Source organism: Miniopterus schreibersii (genome assembly GCF_964146895.1).
Source record: "Miniopterus schreibersii genome assembly, chromosome: 9".
NCBI lineage: Eukaryota > Metazoa > Chordata > Mammalia > Chiroptera > Miniopteridae > Miniopterus > Miniopterus schreibersii.
In genome coordinates, this window is record NC_138118.1 from 41,825,833 (window position 1) to 41,850,516 (window position 24,684).

Sequence of the window (24,684 nt, forward strand, 5' to 3'; positions counted from 1 at the left end):
ATCTTAAACATAGTCCTAGGAGACCAGAAGAAACATTTCAGTTCCCTTTCTACAGAGGTCCAACAAAGGCCAGGGCCCCAGGTTAACCACTGGCTAGGCCTCCTGTGGTCTGTGTAGATGCAGACCTAGCAATGTTCACACAAGGAGGTGAATACACTCAGTAAGGGGTATCTTGGTGGTTCAAGGATCAGGGGATTTGCATAGGGAATGAACAGTGCCTGGCATATGGCAGGTAGTCAATAAATACTTATTAAATAGGTGAATTGAATTAATCACAATGAAGGAATAAATGAATGAATAGTTATGGGGAAAGTGTGAAAGTAAGCTGTGTTAGGGACTGCAAAAGTGAGAGAGTTTGTGAGAAAAGGCAGTCAGAAAGTTTCAAAGTGAACCAAGGACTTGGTAGGAAAAAAGCAACCATGACAAAAATAATTCTGAATTAAAAAAAAACAGCCTGTGCTAATGTGTTCTAATTGAGTGTCTGGGAAGTGAACAGTAAACTCAATAACATCTGTTCCTTATGATAATGAAAATAATAATAGTATTACTATGAACTTTTACCATGTGGCAGATATTGTGCTAAGTGCTATACGCAATTTTTCTTTTTTAATCTTCACATCTCCAAGAGGCACTATTATTATCCTCATTTTACAATTGAAGATTCTGAGGCTTGGAGAAATATAACGTGCCCAAACTCACATGGGTAATAAGTGGTGGAACCAAGACTACAACTCAGGCTTATTGAAGTTCAAAGTCCATTATGTTCATTGCTGTTATACTGCCTCCTCGGTCACTGCTTAGTATAATGTAGTGCCTGGTCTGTAACAGGCACTGGGTAATATTTGTTGAATGGATGGAGTAATATGGGATTATGCACTGTTGTGAAATTGAGCAAGTTCTTGACCACCTCACTATTTTTTAGATATATATGCATGGCCTTACTTTTCTTTAGAAGCTAATACATGGATTATTAAAGGACTCCATTCTTAATGTTGACACATTATTTTTGAAAAGTATCACCCCCCCCCCAAGCCAGGCTGACATCATGTTACTATTATCATCACTTTTCAAGCATCAATAACACGTCTTACATAAAACATATATTTAGATCCAAGAACTTTTCAATATAATTAGTGTGATATACATCCTTCTTTTGCATCTCTTTTGCATGTTGAATCATCTCTGAATCTAATGTTCGTTTTCGTCTATAATTGCTGAGACATTTACATTATACATTTTGTGGACTCTCAGAGTTAAAAAGGGCTTTACAGATACATGTCCAATTGTTTCATTTTACAAATAAAAAAGAGAAGAAGCCTTAAGATGCAAAATAATAATTTCAAAATGACTACTTTTATGAGTACTTGTTCTGTGCCAGCCTCTGGGCCAAAGTGCTCCCGATCTATCCTTATTTAACTTAGTTGGTAGATACTATTACCAACTCCATTTTGTAGAGAAAGAAACTGAAGCATGGTGATTTGCTCATATGACTAGTAAATAGTAGAGTCAGAATTTGAATCCAAGTCATCCTGCTCCAAACCTGAGCTTTTAGCCATTGTCCTACGTTATGTGTAAGAGGTCACTTAGCTTGTTGGAGGCAAAGCTGAGACTGGAACTCAAGTCTGTTGCTCCCCAGAGCAGTCCTAGCTTCACTATACCACTTTGTTTTCATTAGTGTTGTTAAGTGCGGTGACACTTCTAAAACCATTTTGGTCAATTGAGAATAATGATTTGCAAAATCTGCCTGCTTCAATACTTCTCCTGACTCTATTGCTTTTTTCAGAGAAGAATGCTTTCAGTGACTCCCAAGTACTGCATGGAAGAGCATAGGCTCTACAGATTCAGGTTAAAGAGGAAAAGAACACATTGTTCTTAGTGAGCTATCCCTAGAGTAACAAGAAACACTTACATAGATAATGGAGAGAATTCCATTATAGTTTTTGGTTGAAACATTGAGGATGATCTTTAGCTGTGAGACCAATACTTGAAAGGCAGCAGCTGTTGTGAATCCACCAATCAAAGGATCAGCTAAGTACCTCACTATGAATCCAATCTGCAAACCCCCAAACACCAACTAGAACAAGAAAAGGAAGGACAAATTAAATGTTTACCTGGGAGAAGACTCTACTCTCTTAAACTCTTAACAAATTAAACTTAACACCAATTTAAACTCTGGTAACCTGCCTATAACAAAAATACTTGTAAGAAACAAATCTGAATTTCTTAATGCCCCACCTCTCCCCTCCAAATGTGAAAAACATGGGTAATATTAATCTTGAAGTATTTCTAAATATGTGCTAAGAAAAGCAAAAAAATAATGCAGCTTATTTCTGTGATCTTTTGCAAAGATAACAAGAAATCAGTTATTCTGACTACTGGACTGAAAATTAAAAACATTGTTTAGAATTAACACCACTATGTTATGTTATCTGCACCAATAGAAAATGCCTTTCTTCTATTGATATAATTGTTCCCCTTCCCTTTCTCATAAATACCCATTGCCTTTGTCTCCTAATTGGAACATTATTTGGGCTTCTGCCTGAATCAATGCTTTTGAAACAGCTATTCCTATTGATTTCAGTAAATGACTGTTGCCTCTCACTTTGAAGGGCCTTTTATTTTTAGGTCAGCAACAGCTAGTTAATTCAAATAAAAATCATGCCAATCTATATTTTACTTGTAAGTCCATTACCTGTATGATTCCAACCAAAAGAGTAAGGGTGCTTGCAATCAATATTCTTGCTGCATCTCTAGCCGAGTTGTCTATCATGGTAGCATTTGATATAGTCCCATTGTTGCTGGGTATGAGAAAGTTTTCATCTGGGGCCAGGCTCAGAACAACAGATCCCACCATTAAACTGACCACTGGGAAAGGTCCTGGGGGAAAAAGTCTCTATCAATTAATAATTATTAACCACAAGTGTTAGGTTCCACAAGTCATGTCTACATAAGATTAGAAAGATGTGTGAGGTAATTAGCTGTGATTGGGAAAATATATACTATTTGTTCATAAAAGAAGCTAAAATGCAAATGTTTCAAGGCATTCAGAATCCAGAAATGAGCAAGAGAGACATGTAGGTAGGTAATTACAATACAGCATCTAGGATGCTTTCTGAGTATACAGAAAGGGTGTCTAACCTATCTTTGCATGATCTTCACGGGAACTGGGGGACAAGTTGTCAGGAAAAGCTTCCTGACAGAGGCAGCATACAAGCTGAGGCCTTACTTGTTCCATCTTACTTTTATTCCATAGAAACTCATTTCCTGGAGCATCCAATGTCCTACTCTGTGGAGCTGAGTGCCTTGATCAGTACCACAGACTTCAAATTAGAATAAAGAAACAGTAAAGGGAGTGTATAGTTTGCCTCTTTCTCTTTCCAAGATAATTTTTTTTTTCATATCAAATGCCAGTCTGTAAGATTTTATGTTTAAAAAGTACTGCTTTTCTTCCAGTAACTAACTGCTTCATTCACTGCTGACATGTTTATTGATTATGATGATGATCCTACCCTCTAATCATGGAAGGCTTTAACAACTGGGAGGGCTCAGTACCAAAATCCAGCAACCTGGAGTGTCTAAATGGATAGAATACCAAAGAGAAGATCAGCTTCTATGTTCCTTACCTCATCAAGCGTATTGATATTGATATTTTCCCGGGTGAGGAAGTTCTTTCAATAAATAAAATCTCTTCCTGACCTCCTTTCACAGACAAAGTAATATGCCAGATACTGGGGGAAATACAACTAAGGACAAGGATATGGGTTGGGATATAGTGGACAGTTCTCTCTTTAGAGAGGATTGTCCAGGTAAACATGTTTAGTCAGTGGATGGATGTAGGCACAAAATTATCTCAAGTGTAAACATCAAAGTCAAAAAGTAGCATTAAAACATTTATTTACTAGAACATTCTAGCAAAAGAGAATTCAAATTTTAGGAACTGCAGGAAATAAATCTATTTTGAGCCATGCCAAGAAGGAAAGCCAAGCTTAGTTTCTAAATTGTTTTGGCACGATTCTGCCAGTCTTCCAATCTTAGTGACTTAAAATAAGTATGCTCTTTAATGAAATAATGAATATATATTTGATGAACATAATTTAGTAAATGCTAAGTTAACCTGGTAAAACAGTAGGTTCAAAGACCTCTGGAAGATTTTTTTTCTTAGTCTCTGAGAATACTTTCTAAATATGGAGTCAAACTTACTACTTTTTTAAAAACCAAACCATGCTACAATTTGAATGTAGGCTATAATTTTAATCATTTTTCAATTCCTCCTCTTCATGAAAAAATAGTTAAGTATAAAGCAAACTAAAGGCATAGTCTTTTGAAAGCTAAGAAGAATCATTTGCATCATTGAATAGAAAAAGCAAATAAAGCACTTAAGCCCCATTTCCCTGGAAAACATTAACAAAGATATGGAAGCAAAATACACATACTATGGCACAAAAACATTACACATGAAAAATACAAATTGTAGTATATGTTTATAATTACCAACTGAGATGTGTCTTGATGTTCCGAAGATAAAGTATGTCAGGATAGGGAAAAAAGCAGAGTAGAGACCATATCCAACAGGAACTGCAGCTAGTAAAGCATACGCCATGCCTGAAAGTACATCCAAAGTGACTGAATTCACAAACAAAAGTTATAGTATATTTCTACTGTACAAAGAAAGGCCTATTCACAGAGATCCTCAATTTTCAGTTTGTCCTGAGTTTTCCTTTACTGTGCATGGGGCCTGTGGCTATGCTAAGATGCAGAACATTATTCATATCTGCTGGGATAATGATTGTAGCTACACAAATCAACGGATTTAATGAATTGATTGAACTGATCAGTAATTCAATCAATCACTGATTACATGATTGGAAAAAAGAAATCAAGTCAATTGATTAAAACTTCATCAGCTCAGTCCAAAGACTTATACTGCCAGTTTTGCAAGTAGGCAGTTTCATCTGAAATCAGTGTTTCTCTGTGTTCTGAGGACACAGTCATAGTTGCTCTGCCTTTCTCCTTTCTTTCTTTCTTTTTTTAAATATTTCTTTATTGATTTCAGAGAGAGGAAGGGGGGAAGAGAGAAAGAGAGAGAGAGAGAGAGAGAGAGAGAGAAACATCAATGATGAGAGAGAGTCATTGATCCGCTGCCTCCTGCATGACCCCTGCGGGAAATCGAGCCCTCAACCCAGGTATGTGCCCAGACCAGGAACTGAACCTCGATCTCCTGGATCATAGGTCATGCTCAACTGTTGAGCTATGCTGGCAGTGCCCTTTCTCCTTTCTTGTTGGGGAATGGAAATTAGATTCAAACTAAAAGAAAAAGGACATTTATATAAAGTTGCAGGCAAGATAACTCCCCTGGGCTCTCCACTAGGAGATCAACTTCTCCACTAAGCTAACCCAAGCAGTTCTGGGTGCATGAATGTCATCTGGTATGAAGAAATCTTAACCTATCCATGTACATGAGGGTTGGAAGATGAAAAAGATGTGTTCTTTTCCTTGGTTAAATACTTCTTACATAGTCAGCACAACTTAGTACATATTACCTTCCCATATTCCATTCACTTAAAGTGAGAAAAAAATCAAGCCCTTTATCACAGTAAAAAAAAAGTGTGGCAGCAACCTAAATATCCTGGCCCACAGGTGCTCAAAATTATTTTTTGAATGAATGCCTCAAAATAAAGAAGTAGTTAAATAAATTATACTTTATATACTATTAGTCAATGAAACAAAATTGATGTGATGTATAAAAATACATTTACATGGAGTTATGTAAAGTACTAAAAAAGTGAGGAAAAGCAGAATTCGAAATAGTAAGTATGCACGCTCCCACTTTTGTAAAATTAAGCATGCATGTGGCATAAAAATAACCTGGCCCTGGCCTGGTGGCTCAATTGGTTGGAGTGTTGTTCTGTACACCAAAAGGTTGGGAGTTCGATTCCTGGCCAGGGCACATACCTAGTTTGCACGTTCGATCCCCAGTCAGGATGTGTACAAGAGACAACCAGTCAATGTTTCTTTGTCTTCTCTCTCACATAGATGCTTCTCTCTCTCTTTCTCTCGCTCTAAAAAAATTAATAAACATATCCTCTGGTGAGGATTTTTTTTTTAAGGTAAAAAAATATATATATCTGGAAAGGTTTTTCAATATAATACAAAGTAATTCACATATGCAAAAAGGCTGTAATATAATAAACACCCATGTATCTAGCTTAAGAAATAAGCGGTTGCCAGTGCAGTTGAAACTGTCTGCATATTCTTCCTCAGCTACATCCTCTTTCCTCCCCTCACCCCAAGGAGACAACCACGATGCTGAATTTGGTGCTTATCATTCTCAGACATTTTTTATACCTTTACATAGATATGCATTTATGTCTCTAGTAGGACATTTACTAAAATACTAATGGGTTGTCTGTTTGGTAGGATCAAAGGAAACTTCTAGTTTGGTGAGGAGGTATTTTTTCATGTATTTTCTAGTTTCCTACAATAAGCATTCATTGATTCATTCAACAACTATTGATTATGTACTTATCACATGCCAGGTACTGTCCTAGATTTGAGGGAATGCAGGAGTGGACCAAAGAAAATCTTTGCCCTTACAGAGTTTACAATCTAGAAAAATCTGATGTAATTGTTTTAATATATAAAATTAAAATGAGGAATTGCAACAACCAATCATCCAAAGAACATGGACTAGAAAAGTTACTCTACAAAGGGAAGACAAGAAAAGAAGAAGCATAGAATGAAAACAACTTATTTTCTATGTCATTTCAAGTCCTTCTTAAACTTTCATTTCCCTAAACTTGGCTCTGCTATTCTTACAGGCCTGAAAACGTGGACTTTTTCAGTTTTCATATAGTATCCTACTTAAGGACAACTGCTACTTAAATATACTGTGATCATCTTTATTATAAAATGATTTGGTATGCCTGGCCAGTGTTTCTCAGTGGTTGAACATCAACCCATGCACCAAGAGGTCACCCATTCAATTCCCTGTCAGGGCACATGCCTGGATTGTGGGCTCGATCCCCAGTAGGGGGCGTGCAGGAGACAGCTGATTGATGTTTCTCATCAATGTCTCTCTCTCCCTCTTGCTTCCTCTCTAAATCAATAAAAACGTATTTTTTTAAAACAGGATTTGGTATAACAATTTTGAAATTATACAATTTATAAAGAAATCTAGGCCATTGATTAAAATGTGGCTTTGTTGTTGATATCCTTCATGTGTAGGATAGTGGCATATACTGATAAAGGGAGTGCTAACAAACATTTGGAAGCAAAATGTAGAAAGGGGAGAGCAGGCTCCCCATAGCAGCAAATAAAGGTAACACTAAAAGGGCTATACTGATCTTCTGATTCTTGGTTGGAATTTTTTTAATAACAAAAGTAAAAAAGATCCCATTATCCTTAGCAATAACTGGCTTCTCAATACTTGAGCTTGACCTCTCTGATGAGTTTTCCCCCACTCCTCAGCTGCCCAGACACATGGTTATATCATGGACCTGCCATAACTGGAAACTGCAGTATTACCTCTGAAATATCAACTTTGAGTCTTGTTCTCTTTAACTACAGCCTCCTAGCCTTTCCACTCACCTACCCCAGCATCCTTATTGCAACATTTCTTTGTCCTCATGAGGCTTCTAATCCATTAACTGATCACTTTCTCCCTACCTTGGTGTCCTGTCCTCCCTTGTCTCCTTGTCCGTGGAATTTCACAAATACTCTGAACTCCCTTGCTTCACTTCTTCCCTTTTTTTTGCCTGGCAAAACCCCAATCTGGCTAAACCTAAACACTCACCTTTTCCATGACAAGCATTTGAGCAGCTGGCTAAAGACATCTGCATTTGGGCCGACCAGTTTCATGTAAGAGTCGTGATCACAGCCCCAGGTGGACAAGGTGGACACTCATTGCTGCCTGGCAATCCGATTACATTTCCTCCAAAAGTGTGCTTTTCTCCTCTCTTAGACAACTGCCCAGACCTCCCTACTTTCCTCAAACTGCCCATCCCCCTTCTCCACACAGATGCAGGTCAGAGATGAATCTTGAACTTCATCCAAAACATAGAATCTGTGAGATGCCCCTAATTTGCTTTTTACCAAAATGTCAAATGTCTCTGCCTCTGCACTGTTTGTCTTTCTTCCTTTGAAAATGGTGGAGCTCTCCCTCCTGTCTTTAAGGAGCAACCCTCTCACTGCTGTCCTTGAGCCCGTCCACGCTCGCCCTTCTCACCACTGTTAGTTGTTTTTCCTCTACTTCTTGGACCACAGATCTCTTTCTTTTTACTAGGTCATTCCCACTAAAGTCACAAATATGTTCTAGTATCTTCTATACTAAAAGAAAAATAATAGTCAATAATATAATTAATCCTCATTTCACTCTACCTTCATCCTTTACCTCCCTCCACTGATAGCCATTTCTCTATTCTGCTTCACAGAAAACCTTACAAGCATTGTCCGTACTCCATCATCACATTCTCCCCACAAGAGTATTCAACAATATCAGCCCCTCTCTCCTTTTTTAAACAAACCTATTCTCTTGGCTTCTGATCCCATATTCCTCCAATTGTTCTTTTTCTCTAACTTCCTGGGCCCAATCTCTTCATGTTTCTTTATGACTCCCTCCTCACCTTCCTGACCTCTAAGTACTCCAGAGGTCTTTTCTTCCCATCTGTCCTTTCTCCCTAGGTAGTCTAAGGCACTCCCACTCTTTTAAATATCACCCCTAGAGTGATGTTTTCCTGTTTTTTATGCCTAACCCAGCCCTCTCCTCTGCCCTTCATACTTGTAGTTCCAACTCTGTATTTGGCATCTCTGCTTAGTTGTCTCACATGCATTTCAAACTTAGCATGTCCAAAAGAAAACTTGGTTTTCCATCCAAAACCTCAGCCTATGTTTGCCATTTTAATAAATGACATAACCATCTACCCACTTGTTCAAGCCAGCAACCTTGGGAACATCTGTGATTGTCATCTACATGCAATCCATCAGTGTATTTCAGTGATTCTTTTTCCAAAACATATATCAGATCTGTGCTGCTCTCTCCATCTCCTGCTCCATCTGATCTAAGCTGCCAAACTCACCCTCAGGGCTGAGATGAGAGTGAGGTGCCTGGGACGCAATATTTAAGGAGGGCCCTGAGACTGAATGCTTCACTTGCCTCATTCTGATCTCGGTCCTGCCTAACCTTATCTCATTCTGTTACCCATCCTCCCCTCATTGAACTCCACCTGCATCAGAATTCTTTCCTTTCCTCCCTTGAAAATACTAAACTCCTTTGGCCTCAAGGCATTTGCTCCTTTGCCTGATACACTCCTTTCTGGTCAGTACATGGTTACTCCTTCTCATCCTCTAGTCTCTGATTAAATTTCACCCCCTCCTCCAGTAAAGCCTTTCTTGACCATTCTAAAATATACTCTCTCCCCTATTATAGCATATTTAATCCACCACACTCTGTAATATTTATCTATTTTTTAATTTATTTCCCCTGCCTACCACTGGAAATGAGCTCCAGGGGGCCAGTACCTGTGCCTGTCAATAAACCACTGAATCCCTATGGCTGAACATTTGGCATACAGAATTGTTCTATAAGGGTTATTAAGTAAATGAATGATAAATGAATTAATCAGGTTAACTTCTCAGAAATTCACCTTACAGAGATAAGTTTACAGAGATAATGTTTCTGGAAAACAAATTATTATAAATTAAGGAACTATACAGTGTACAGATTAATATCTTAGCAATTAGAGTCCAGGTTCAAATCTGAACTCTATCACCTATCAGCTCCATGATCTTGGGGAAGATTTAATAGAGATCTCATCTATTAAAAAGGAGTTAAGCCCTGGCCCATGTTGCTCAGTTGGTTGGGCATAATCAGGTGCACCAAAAGGAGGCTGGTTCAATTCCCAGACAAGGCATATGCCCGGGTTTTGGGCTCCATCCCTGGTAGGGGTCGTGTAGGAGGCAGCCAATAAATGTTACATTCTCACATCAATGTTTTTCTCTCTCTTCCTCTCCCTTCCTCTCTCTCTCTAAAAATCAATAAGCTATTCTTGAAAAAAATGATGCAACCAATGAATGCATAAATAAGTGGAAAAACAAATCAATATTTGTCTCTCTTTTCCTCTTAATCTCTAAAATCAATAAATAAAAATTTTATTAAAAATAAAAAAATATTTTAATGAAAAAAAATGGGGGCTGTGCAGGAGGCAGCCAATCAATGACTCTTTCTCATCATTAATGTTTCTCTCTCTCTCTCTCTCTCTCTCAAATCAATAATAAAAAAAAGGAGTTAATAATAATTGTTGTGAGGACTAAATAAGATAACTGCCTGAAGCCCTTAGCATAGTGTCTGACAGTTAATAGATAAAGCTAAAGTTAAAATTAATTCTTATAAGGTAGTTGTCTATGAAAACTTGGGAAAAACCAAACTTGAAATACCACTTTTCATACATAAAGATGATTCATTATCAGGAATACAATTCAATCCTCTTCACTAAATGTTTTCGGCACCATATATTTTGTGCCAGTCTCTGTGCTAGGCACTAACTAAACAAACATGGATTTGATGCTTTCTATCCCCCAGGAGTCACAGGGTGTTGCCATATCACAGCTATGAGCTTCCACTGTGCACACAAGGACTTGTCTTTGTTTAACTTAGGAAGTGCACAGCCCCATCAGAAGCTCCCATCCACCTCTGTGATTTAAAACGTGGTGGAGCAGGCCTGACTGGGTAGCTCAGTTGGCTAGAGCATTATCCTGATAAGCCAAGATTGTGGATTCTATCCCCAGTCAGGGCACATACGAGAATCAACCAATACCCTGGCCAGTGTAACTTAGTTGGTTGGGTATCATCCTGAGCTCTGAAAGGTTGCCGGTTCGATTCCTGGTCAGAGCACATGCCTGAGTTGTGGGTTCGATTCCCGGTAGGGGGCATGCAAGAGGCAGCCCATCAATGCTCCGCTCTCACATCAATGTTTCTCTTTCTCTCTCCCTCTCTCTTCTTCTCTCTCTAAAAATCAATTAAAAAAAGAATCAACCAATGAATGCATAAATAAGTGGAACAACAAATTGAGGTCCCTCTCTCTCAATCGCTCTCTCTCCTTCAATCTCTCTCTCTCTTATTCTTACTCTCACTCTCTCTCAAGTTAATTAAAAAAAAACAAGAACAAAAAAACATGGTTGACCAGGCTGAGACGCCACACTGAGACCACAAAACATCCTCCTTCTCTGTGGGAATCTACCTGGCCTGCACTGAGTAACTTGAGAGCTCCACAAGCAAATTTTGGCTCATGAATTGTTCAATAGCTATTACTAATTGCTGAAATAATCTATTACCAAGCCATTTTTCTACATACATCCCCACCCTACCCTATTTCCCTTACTCGGCAAACTCAGACTTAAACTTTAGGGAAACTCTGCTTTGACAACTCAACCCACAGAAAGCTATTCCCAATCCCCTAAGGCTGGGTTGAGTGCACCTGTGTGCACTCCCTTAGCAGGCAATGTTACCCCTACCACAGCCTTTATATCCAACTGTTATCTATTTCCCCACTGAACTATGAGCTCCTTGAAAGCAAGTGGTGTATTTTATTCATGTCAGCATACCTAGTGCCTGGTACATACTAGATGTTCCATAAAATTATAATAAGTGAGATTTCTGTTTTCATGATCCAGGGGCTTTTTTGAGTTGGGAAGGGCAGAAACAAGGTGATAAGGGTGAGGGACAAAGGAGAATGTTGTTAATCAACTAGGCAACAGATTACCAAGATGCTAATGGAAACGTGATATCAAGCTAGTTTTAAAAAAAGTAATAACCACCTATGTTGGAACATTTTGCCAGAGATTAAAATAAGGGGATGGATTAAAAAGGAGGAGGGAGGGGAACAGAAAAAACAATTATGTGTAGTTCAGGCTAAAATACTTCCTCCACTTTCCCTTAAGCTAGTTTCAAAGGGCAGGTCAAGATCATGTGTGAGATGTAAAGTAACTTAATGGGCTGCAATTATCATTTAAAAAATATATAAGCATAATAAAATAAAACAATAGAAAATGGAATGTATCACTTGTAGTGAGGTAAATATTATTTAACAAAATGAGTTATATGTGATGTAATACATATTTCTTACTATGAATTATGGTCAATAAAAGTTGGGAAGCCACTTCTTAGGAGCCATGCAGCTAGAGAAACAGCACAGTTTCCAAGAAAGAGAACTCTAAGGAAGAGGAGGTGGAAAGAGGCAACTTTTTCCACTAAGAGACTCTAGAGCAAAGATCAGGCTTTCAAGGGTGAGCAGGTATGTGGTGCAGACTCATGGGAAGTTATGAACTGCTTCTGGAGACTCATTCACAATCACTCTGAGCCAGTCCACCAACACCTTACCTTGCAGTGTACCTACTAGCCCAGTGCTAACTCCTGAAATGATGTCACTAAGCAGCCATTCCTTGACTCGGTATTTGGGAAGCCAGTCCAAGATGGGCAAGAGACTCTTCAGCACACCAAGGGCTCTCTTTCTTGAACAACTGCCAAAAAGCAAGAAAACTGAGTTTCCATTCTAATATCAGCCACAAGTAATCACAAACCTTTGAACTGAACTCTGCATGTTTTCTATGTTCACAACTTTTTTAAAAAGAGTGAGAATTGCAAATAGCAACACTAAAGTACTTTCCATGCTTTTGCCAAGAGCTCTATCTACCCTTTAAAATACACTGTGCTAGAAAACACAGGATTAAGTCACCCAGTCCCCACTTTCTTAATCCTCTGAGAAAATATTCCTACAAAAGAACCCATTTTCTGGTCCAGCCATAAATTGATCAATGTGGAGTCTCTAAATAGAGATTAATTTTCAGATTTCTACCAGCAGGAACCTTCTTCTACTTCTCTTTGTCTTTTAAGAAAAATAAACATGCTCTGTATATTTTGGCAATATAAACTTGGGACCAGTTTTTAAAAACTCTTAGCATGATAAATGCACACCTTTCTGTACCTTGTTACTTAGTATTTTTTAAACTCAACAACCAACAGTAAAAAGAAAAAAAATATTAACAGTAAGTGAACATTATTTGACTCCTGATAATGGAATTGTGATTATATTTTTAAGAATCCCTGGAGACATATGATATATACATATACATATACATATATACATATATTCATATGTGTATGAGTGTGTGTGTGTGTGTGTGTGTGTGTGTATGCAGAGTGGAGCAAAAGTAGGTTTACAGTGGGCCTTGGGAAAGCAGACTTTGGTGTGCATCTTGGTCATGTCCAAATGCACCCAGACCCAGCAGAGAGAACCACAAGCAATGGGTTGTTGATAGTCCCAAACAGGGTACTCAAGGCCAGTCACAAACAGCATCTGACATTGGCCTGCACCAGAGATCCTCCAAAAAAACTAAGAGTCCTAGCAGATCTAGCTAATACATAGAAACAAACCCAAATAGCCAGACAAAATGGGGATACAATAAAACAAGCCCCACATGAAAGAACAAGAGAGTTCTCCAGAAGAAGAGCTAAATGAAATAAAGATAAAATCTATCAGATATAGAGTTGAGAATACTGATTGTAAGGATGCTGAGAAAAGATATGGAAACTATGAAGGAAATCAAGAATGACGTAGCAGAAATAAAGAATACATTGGAAGGAATAAATAGCAGATTAGAGAAAGCTGAGGATGGGATCAGCAAATTAGAAGACAGAGTAGACAAAAATCACTCAATCAGAGATCCAAAAAGAAAACACAATTCAAAATCAAGAGGACAGTTTAAGAGAGCTGTGGGATAACATGAAATGTAACTATGCACATCATAGGAGTGCCAGAAGAGGTAGAAAGTAAACAAGGGTTAGAGAACCTGTTTGAAGAAAAAATGACAGAAAATTTCCCTAGTATAGCAGCACCGACAGTAATACTATCATAGTAGGGGAATTTAACACCCCACAGACTTCTCTGGATAGGTCTTCCAGACCAAAAAAAAAAATCAACAAGGAAACAGTGACCCTAAATGACACACTAGATCAGATGGATTTAATTGACCCAGTGAAGGAAAAAGTCACACAAGTTCAGGAGGCACAGAAAGTCCCAAGCAAGAATAACCCAAAGAGGCCCATGCCCAGACACATCATAATTAAAATGCCAGAAATTCAACACAAACAGAGAATCTTAAAGGCAACAAGAGAAAAGTAATCTGTTACCTACAAAGAGCTCCCATAAGGCTGTCAGCTGATTTCTCATCAGAAACTCTACAGGCCAGAAACAAATGGCATGAAGTATTCAAAATCATGAAAAGCAAGGATGTGAAACCAAGACTACTCTATCCAGCAAGGCTATCATTCAAAATAGATGATGAAATAAATAGCTTTCCAGACAAAAAAAAAGAAAAGAAAAAAAAGGCTAAAGGCATTTATCACCACCAAACCAGCATTGAAAGAAATGTTAAAAGGACTGTTGTAATAAGAAGTACCAATAGAAAAAATTAGGCATAAAAAATTAAAAAGGCAATAGATAAGTACCTATCAATAATAATCTTAAGTGTAAATGATTAAATGCTCCAATCAAAAGGGTAGCTGAGTGTATAAGAAAACATGACTCAAATATATGGTGTCTACAAAAGACCCACCTCAGGACAAAAGACTCACACAGGATGACAGTGAAGGGATAAAAAAAAAAAATTTCCATGCAAAAAAAAACAGCTGGGATAGCAATACTCATACCTGACAAAATAGACTTCAAAATGAAGACCATAAAGGGACACAAGAAAGGTCACTACATAATACTAAAGGGATCAATCCAACAAGATAAACATATATGCACCCAGTATAGCAGCACCGACAGTAATACTGTCATAGTAGAGGAATTTAACACCCCACAGACTTCTCTGGATAGGTCTTCCAGACCCAAAAAAAATCAACAAGGAAACAGTGACCCTAAATGACACACTACATCAGATGGATTTAATTGACATTTACAGAACATTCCACCCCAAAGCTGCAGAATATACATTCTTCTCAAGTGCACATGAGACATTCTCAAAGATAGACCACATGTTAGGACAGAAAACAAGCCTCTACAAGTTCAAGAAGACTGAAATCATATCAAGCATCTTCTTGGATCACAGTGGCATGAAAGTAAAAATTAACTACAATACAACACTAAGAAACATTCAAACACATGAAGGCTAAAAAGCATGTTTTTAAACGATGAATGGGTAACCAAAGAAATCAAGGAAGAAATCAAAAATGTCCTGGAAACAAATGAAAATGAACACACAACAACCCAAAATCTATGGGACACAATGAAAGCAGTCCTGAGAGGGAAGTTCATAGCACTACAGGCCTGTCTCAAAAAACAAGAAAAACTTCAAATAAATTATCTAAACCTACAACTTAAAGACTTAGAAAGAGAACAACCAGGAAAGCCCAGAGTAAGTAGAAGGAAGGAAATAGTAAAGATCAGAGTGAACATAAATAACGTAGAGGCTGAAAAAAACATACGAAAGATCAATGAAACCAAGAGCTGGTTTTTTGAAAAGAAAAACATGATTGACGAACCTTTAGCCAGACTCATCAAGAAACAAAGAGAGAGTACCCAAATAAACAAAATCAGAAACAAAAGGGTTGAAGTAACAACTGACCCAACAAAAATACAAAGGATTATAAGAAAATACCATGAACAACTATATGCCACCAAGCTGGACAACCTGGATGAAATGGACAAATTCCTAGAAAAATATAACCAGCCAAACCTCACTTAGGAAGAGTCAGAAAACCTGACTAGGCCAATAACTACTAATGAAGTTGAAGCAGTGATCAAAAAACTCCCAGCACACAAAAGCCCTGGCTCAGATGACTTCACAGGGGAGTTTTACCAAACATTCAAAGAGCCAACAGCTATCCTCCTCAAACTATTCCAAAGAACCCAAGAGGAAGGAACACTTCCAAGCCCTTTTTATGAGGCCAGCATTAGCCTAATTCCAAAACCAGGTAAAAGCACTACAAAGAAAGAATTACAGGCCAATATCCCTGATGAACATAGATGCTAAAATCCTCAACAAAATACTAGTAAATCGGATCCAGCAATATATTAAAAAGATCATACACCATGACCAAGTGAGATTTATCCCAGGGATGCAAGGCTGGTACAATATTCGCTAATCAATAAATGTGGTACATCACATAAACAAATTGAAAGACAAAAATCACACGATCATATCAATAGGTGCAGAAAAAGCATTCAACAAAATCCAATACCCATTTTTGATAAAATCTCTCAGCAAAGTGGGAATAGAGAGATTATACCTCAACCTAATAAAGGCCATATATGACAAACCTACAGCCAACATCATCCTCAATGGGCAAAAACTAAAAACATTGCCCCTAAGACCAGGACCAAGACAAGTGTGTCCACTTTCACCACTCTTATTCAACATAGTATTGGAAGTCCTAGCCACAGTGATCAGACAAGAATAAAAGATAAAAGGCATCCAAATTGGAAAGGAGGAAGAAAAACTGTCATTATTTGCAGATGGCATGATACTATGCATAGAAAACCCTAAAGACTCCACCAAAAAGCTACTACATTTAATAAATGAATTCAGCAAGGTAGCAGTGTATAAAATTAACATCTGAAAATCAATGGCATCTTTATACACCAATAATGAACTCTCAGAAAGAAAAACTGAAAGAACAATATCATTTATGATTGCAACTAAAAAAATAAGATACCTGGGAATAAACTTAACCAAAGATGTAAAAGACCTGTACTCAGAAAACTACAGGACACAGAAAAAAGAAATAAAGGAAGATATAAACAAGTGGAAAAATATGCCATGTCATAGATTGGACGAATTAACATCATTAAAATGTCCATACTACCCAAAGCAATCTATAGATTCAACGCAATTCCTATTAAAATACCAACAGCATATTTCACAGAATTAGAACGAATACAGTGGTACCTCAGTTTTCAAATATCTCCATTGAAGAACATTTTGGTTTACGAATACCGTAAACCCAGAAGTAAATGCTTCAGTTTTTGAACACACCTGATAAGTCCAACATGCCACATGGCTTCCTCTGAGTGCAAGATCCTGAGGCCTAACTGTTGGCTGTTGATTCCTCGGTTTTCGAACATTTCTGAACTCAAATGATCTTCTGGAATGGATTGCATTAGGAAACCAAGGAACCACTGTATTCCAAAAATGCATATGGGACCAAAAATGACCCCAAATAGCCACCTCAATCTTGAGAAAGAACAGAGTTGGGTGGATCACTTTACCGGGTATCAGACTATACTACAAAGCCATTGTAATCAAAATAGTCTGCTATTGGTACAACAGGCATATAGATCAGTGGAACAGAACAGAGACCCCAGAAATTGACCTACACCATTATGGTCAATTAATATTTGACGAAGGAGGCAAGAGCATACTATAGAGTAAAGACAGTCTCTTCAATAAGTGGTGTTGGGAAAATTGGACAGGTATATGCAAAAAAAAAAAAAAAAAAAAGAAACTGGACCACCAACTTACACCATACACAAGAATAATTTTAAAATGGATAAAAGACTTAAATGTAATTCACAAAACCATAAAATCCTGGAAGAAAGCATAGGCAGTAAAGTAATAGACATCTCAGGTAGTGGAATTTTCACCAATACATGTCCTAGGGCAAGAAAAACAAAGGAAAAATAAATGGGATTACATCAAACTAAAAAGCTTCTGCACAGCAAAAGAATTCATCCTCAAAATACAAAGGAACCCCACAGTATGGAGGAACATATTTGCTAAGGATACATCTGATAAGGGGCTAATTTCCAAAATATACAAAGAACTCCTACAACTCAACAAGAGGAAGACAATCCAATTAAAAAAATGGGCAAAGGACCTGCATAGTCATTTCTCCAAAGAGGACATACAGATGGCCAAGATACATATGAAAAAATGCTCAACGTGTCTAATCATCAGAGAGATGCAAATTAAAACCACAATGAGGTATCACTTCACACTTGTCAGAATGGCCACCATCAACAAATCGACAAAAGACAAATGCTGGTGAGGATATGGAGAAAGGGGAACCCTAGTACACTGCTGGTGGGAATGCAGACTGGTGCAGCCACTATGGAAAACAGTGTGGGGGTTCCTCAAAAAACTAAAAATGGAACTTCCTTTTGACCCAGTGATCCCACTTCTAGGAATATATCCCAAGAATCCTGAAACACTAATCAGAAAGAATATATGCACCTCTATGTTCATAGCAGCGCAATTTACAATAGTTAAGATCTGGAAACAGCCCAAGTGCCCCTCAGTAGATGAGTGGGTAAAAAAGCTGTGGGACATTTATACCATGGAGTACTATGCAGCTGTAAAGAAGAAGGACCTCTTATCCTTTGGGACAGCATGGATGAACCTGGAGAATATTATGCTAAGCAAAATAAACCAGAGAGAGAAAGACAAATATCACACGATCTCACTTATATGTGAAATCTAATGAACAAAATAAACTGATGAACAAAATAGATCCAGTGACTTAAAAGCATGAGACTGAAGAATCTCAGAGGGAAGGAGGGGAGAGGGTGTGGGGGAGAGATTAACCAAAGAATTTATATGCATAAATGCATAACCCAGGGACACAGACAATAGTGTGATGAAGGCCTGGGGGGTGGGGTGGGGTGCAGGGTAGAAGGGGCCAATTGGGGGGAAAAATGGACATTTGTAATTCCTTCTACAATAAAAATAATTTTAAAAAAAAAAATGAGCAAAGGACCTAAATAGACACTTCTCCAAAGAGGACATACAGATGACCAAGAGACAAAAGAAAAAATTCTCAAAATCACTAATCAGAGAGATGCAAATTAAAATCACAATGCGGTATCACCAGAGAGATGCAGACTGAGGAATCTCAGAGGGAAGTTGGGGGTAGGGGAGAGGGTGGGAAGAGATTAATCAAAGAACTTATACACATAAATGTGTAACCCAGGGATACAGACAATAGTATGGGGAAGGCCTGGGGGTGGGGCAGATGTGGGGTGGAGGGGATCAATGGAGGAAAAAGAAGGGACATCTGTAATACTTGTAACAATAAAGATTAAAAGAATAAAATAAAATAAAAAGCAATATCTTTTTTAAAAACTAGGTTTACAGTTGTTTGTATGGAAAATAATACAATAATTAATAAATAATAATACAAGAATAAAAAATTCAGTTTTTCTCGTACTTACAACTGTAAACCTACTTTTGCTCAGAGGGAGGGAGAGAGAGACAGGGGGAGAGAGAGACAGGGAGAGAGAGAGACAGGGAGAGAGAGACAGGGAGAGAGAGACAGGGGGAGAGAGAGACAGGGGGAGAGAGAGACAGGGAGAGAGAGAGACAGGGAGAGAGAGACAGGGAGAGAGAGACAGGGGGATAGAGAGACAGGGGGAGAGAGACAGGGGGAGAGAGAGACAGGGAGAGAGAGACAGGGGGAGAGAGACAGGGGGAGAGAGAGACAGGGAGAGAGAGACAGGGGGAGAGAGAGACAGGGAGAGAGAGACAGGGGGAGAGAGAGACAGGGAGAGAGAGACAGGGGGAGAGAGAGACAGGGAGAGAGAGACAGGGGGAGAGAGAGACAGGGAGAGAGAGACAGGGAGGGGCAAGTGGCTGGCACTAGATGAAAGAATAACTTTGAGTAGATCATCCTTGAAGCTGGGTGACCGGTAAACACATGGAGGGGGTTCATTATACTACTATGTCTACTTTTACGTGTATTTTAAATGTTCTATAACAAAAGGTTTTTAAGAGGAAATAAAATGGCAGCAGTTGCCAGTTCTCTAATTCTTTTTGCGTGTGACATCTGATAACAGGCGGCCAGTTTGTGTCTCGAGGCCGATGGAGGCTTTCCTGCGGCCCGTCTGCCTGCAGCCGGGCCCTGGCGCGCGGCGCTCTCGGGTGCTCCGCCGCCGCGGGCTCCGGGTGGCGTCCTGCCCCGAGGAGCGCGCGCTTTCTAGGACTCCTCCTGGTCAGGTGATGAGTCTACCCAGCGTCTCTTTTTAATGGAGCCTCTTTCTTCCCCGTTCTCCTCAGCCTGGCCTTCACCAGAAGGCAGTTGGGGCCCGCTGGACCCCCAAGTAGCACTCCAGGTATCCCCAAAAGAGGAGGAGAGACAAGACTCCCGGACACACTCTCCCCAAAGGTAAGTTTCTAAGACTAGAGTCAGCCTCGGAAGAACGCCGGAGCCTTCCTCCCACCAGGAAGGGCGCGTCGGGGACCAGAGAGCCCGAGTCCGGCCCCTGGTGGTGGAAGCCCAGGCGTCAGCCGCTACCTGCAGCTCTGGGCCAGTCGCTCCCGCAGCGTCCTGCGCTCCTGCAGGCGCCGCTCGTAGCGCTGCTGGAAGGCGAGCTCGCTGTAGACCGGCCTGGACACCACGTAGCTGCCGCAGTACTCAGGAAGCCCGGGCGGATCCGACCTGCGGTCCGGCGCTTCCATGACCTTCGAGGACCAGGAGGACGAGGAAGGAGAAGAGACGGTGAAGAGGGAGGAACAGGGAGAGGCGACCTCCCGACCCTCCTGTTGCAGCGGATGCTGGAGAGCTCGGACCCCACGCAGCCACCCTGGGCGCTCGGGGCCCCCCGCCTGGGGGAGCGCACCTGAGGACCTCCGGGTCCGGTAGCCCGCACCCGCTTCCCGGGGTCCTCAACTCTGGAAGGAGTGAGCCCGGAGTCGGGAGCTTCGGGAGCTCGACCCAGCCAGTCCCCTGCAGGGGGCAGCCAGGGCGCTGTCCGCGTTCTGAAACTCCTCAAACCCGGGCTGCGCCCCGGGGCGAGGGCAGGGCTGGAAGCGGACCTAGTGAGCGCTCCTCCCGCCCCGCACCGACCTAGCTCGCGGCCTCGGGCGCGGGAGAGAAGCGCGGCCGGGCCAGTGGTCAGGCCGCGCTCCCGGGTCCCGCGGCTGTGCGCCCGCAGTCAGGCTCCAGGCGCAGCTCGCAGCTCCCCTGCGGGCATAACTTTGGGCGGGTGGGGCAGATCTCTTCCCCAGGCCTATTTTCCTCGTTTTCTTCTCACTCTCAGCTTCTCAGAAAGAAGGCTGTCCTGCCCCCTGCCCGCCCGGCTCGGGTCCCCAAGCTAGTCCCATCCCCAACCGGCGACGTCTCCCGGCTGGTGGCGCGGGCGGGTGACACCTTCAATGGTGATCTCACCTGTTGCGGCTCCGCTCGTGTCCCGCCCGGAATGCCCCGGGCACGGCCGTTTCGCTGCCTTTATAGCGCTCGCAGAAGGCAGGGACACGTTTTATTTATGGAGCAATAGAGACACCTAAGTCGAAAGAGGGACACACATCTTTTCCCATCTGTCTTTCCTCACCTATCGTACCAGGAAAGAAATCCTACCCCTCCCGCATTGTTTCTTTCCCGAACAGCGAAGGCTGAGAATCCTACTGGCGGTCTCTTACGGGGCCATCCGGACCCTCGCTCAGCCCCCAGTTACTAACGGAGGCCGAAATCAGGGGCGAGACGGCGCGGGGGCGCCCGCTGCAGAAGCGCGGGGCGGAGGCCGGGCTGCGGCAGGAATCGGGGAGCTCCGCGCCTGGCGCGCGGCTCTCCCGCCAGGGGGCAGGAGGAAAGGAGCGACCCGTTTTGTATTCAATGAGGCTTTGGATTTCTAGAGTCTTTCTTTAGAAGTGCCCAGTGAGTGGTGGCTATAGAGAGTTCATAATTTATTCATAAACTTAATATACAGTTTGCACTCTCTCTCTCCCCCCCAACCCCCTCCCTGTCACTCTCTCTGAAAAGCAATGGGGAAAAATATCCTTGAGTGAGGATTAAAAAAATAATAAAAATAAAAACTGACAAATGCAGGTTAAAATGAAGGGAGGGCGAGTTACTAGGATGATTCTCCCCTGATTATCCGTGTTCTGAAGCAAACACAAAAAGGGCCCTAAAATACGGACCTTCTGGACACCAGCCTTCAGTTACCCACCCCGCTGGAAAATGCAGACCCTGACAATTCTGTAAGCTCCCAGAAACAGAACTCTTCTCAGGAGAACCCAAGTGTAAATCCCTAAAATTGTATGAGCTTTTTCTGAGGAATGAATGAGCCAAAGGCTTTCAACAGATCTTCAAAAGCTTTCTTGACCCAATAAAGTTATAAAGTCTTGAAGAAGGGACCTAAAAAGAAAATCCAAATCCTAAACTTTAGAATTCTTAGTGAATAAGAATTAAGAGCTAATGGTCCTTAAATGAAGACTGTTTTGTCCCCCAGGAGACATTTGGCAATGTTCAGAGACATTTTTGGTTGTCATGCCTGGGAGGATGTTACTGAGATCTAGTGGACAGAGGCCAGGGATGCTACTAACATCCTACAGTGGAGTTTGCAGTCCCTTTAAGATTCTGTATGTTATTAAAATGTACATTTATTAATAAATTGCTGTGTGTACTAAACATGCATCTTTCCATATATAGAGAGAGACATATATAGTACACACCTATACATAGTGTACATGCACTTCTATAAGCACATTATTGTTGGATGTGAAACAACTACACTGAATAGAGGAAAGGATTTTTTAAAGTAGATTCTGATTGTACGCACTCTGTAAACCCTCACACATATCTCTTTTGTTTTTCTTAATCCTCACCTGAGGATATTTTTTCCATTGCTTTTCAGAGACAGTGGAAGGGAGAGAGAGAGAGAAACATCAATGCAGCTGGGGATATGGCTGCTTGGCCAGAATAGGTCCCTGGACCCTTCAGTCTGTGGGACGATGCTCTAAGCACTGAGCCAATCTGGCTAGGGCTCACACACATTGTCAAGGCTCCGTGAAGTCACTGCCTCCTTTATGAACATTCCTTGATACTCTGTCAGAATTAATCTAATTTCATTTCTGGATTCTCTTGGTACCTTATCTGATCCTCTCTTAAAATGTTTTTTACTATCCATCTTAGTATCATAATTTTATTTACATCTAAGTTTTATCTCCTTCACTAGACAAAATCTTCTTGAGGACAAACACTTTGACTCCTTTCGGTCATTATCTACTATAACGTTTCCTAACAGATACATCCATGTGAGAGCGAAATACCAATCAGCTGCCTCCTACACACCCCCATCAGGGATCAAGCCTCAAAAAGGCTATGTCACAAATATCTTTCCAGGTGAGTACCTATGAATTTTTGTTGACTTTGTCAATAGCTGCCTAGGATCTAATACTATCAACTCATTCATACACGGAGTTCCACAGTAACTCACCTAGAGGGCCCACAATTCTTCCTTGAGTTAATAGGCATTCTGTGCAAATATAAATATAACCCTTTTTAAAAATATATATATATATATATCTTTATTGATTTCAGAGAGAGGCAAGGAGAGGGGGAGAGAGAGATAGAAACATCAATGATGAGAGAGTCATTGATTGGCTGCACCCTGCATGCCCCCAACTGCGGATAGAGCCCTCAACCTGGGCATGTGCCCTGACCTGGGGTCAAACCCTGATTGCCTGGATCCTAGGTCCACGCTCAACCGCTGAGCCATGCCCAGCTGGGCAAAATATAACCCTTATTCCATTCTGATAGCCATTTTTGCTCCCTGTTACTTCTATTTTGACACTTTTGATCTGGTCCAGTCAATTCTATGGACCACTTTGGATCAGAACTTGGTGATGATTTGGTGGTGGTGATGATGATTCCAAGGAATTAAGAGTGTGGTAGAGGTGTCGACAGAGGAGAAAATAGACTATCAAATAACACTAAGAGTCAAGTGTGTAACTTCCCTTGGAGAATAGACAGAATTCTTCTTTGAACTGCATCGTTCTACATAAGAATTCCATTTAATAATTACCACACTATAATAAGCCTTGCATGGACCTAGATGAAGATACTGCTTTCTTCTGTTAAATGCTTTTTCCACAGAAGAAATAAATGGTGCATGGACAGAATGGCATCTCCCTCACAGGTTTCTATAAAAGTATAGAACTGCTTTTCTCCCAGATCTAAATTTGGCTGTCTTTTAAAAACAGAGTAGGAGGTGAAAACAGCTTGCTCTCCCCACCCGATTTACTAGTTATATTGAACATCTCAAATTACTCACTTAGGCTTTATAAATCAAGTTTCACCTGTTTCCCAAGGAGGTGGGCGGTTCTTTTTTTTTTTTTTTTTAATGATAATTTAACCACTTCAGGACTTCTTTTCAAGGAGATAGATATCACTTCAAAATAAATTGTTCTCCAGCCAGCATGGCTCAGTGGTTGAGCATCAACTTATGAGCCAGAAGGTCATGTTTTGAGTCCTGGTCAGGGCACATGCCCAGGTTTCTGGCTCTATCCCCAATGGAGGGACGTGCAGGAGGCGGCCTATCAATGACTCTCTCATCATTGATATTTCCGTCTCTCTCTCTCTCCCTCTCCCTCTCCCTTCCTCTCTCTGAAATGAATAAAAACTTTTTTAAAAACTCACTTCCCGGGGCAAGAGAAACAAAGGAGAAAATAAACAGATGGGACTACATCAAAATAAAAAGCTTCTGTACAGCAAAAAAAAAACCATCAACAAAACGAAAAGGGAGTCCACTGTATGGGAGAACATATTTGCCAGTGATACATCTGATAAAGGGTTAATATCCAAAATATATAAGGAACTCATACAACTTAACAAAAGGAAGACAAACACTCCAATTAAAAAATGAACAAAGGATCTAAATAGACACTTCTTTAAAGGGGACATACAGATGGCCAAGA

The 24,684-nt window shown here is 40.5% G+C and overlaps 1 protein-coding gene across 1 annotated transcript in view; it reads right to left on the minus strand.

Moving 5' to 3' along the window:
- SLC26A4 (solute carrier family 26 member 4) overlaps positions 1–21,216 on the minus strand; it is a 52,866-nt gene extending 31,650 nt beyond the window's left edge. The window contains exons 1-6 of the mRNA XM_081146915.1: positions 21,158–21,216; positions 20,285–20,451; positions 12,374–12,513; positions 4,492–4,602; positions 2,693–2,877; positions 1,910–2,074 (exon numbers count right to left, since the gene is read on the minus strand). Of these exons, the coding sequence (XP_081003041.1) occupies positions 1,910–2,074; positions 2,693–2,877; positions 4,492–4,602; positions 12,374–12,513; positions 20,285–20,448 (765 nt within the window). The 5' untranslated portion in view covers positions 20,449–20,451; positions 21,158–21,216. The remainder of the gene's footprint in view (positions 1–1,909; positions 2,075–2,692; positions 2,878–4,491; positions 4,603–12,373; positions 12,514–20,284; positions 20,452–21,157) is intronic.
- Between the last annotated feature and the right edge of the window lie 3,468 nt (positions 21,217–24,684).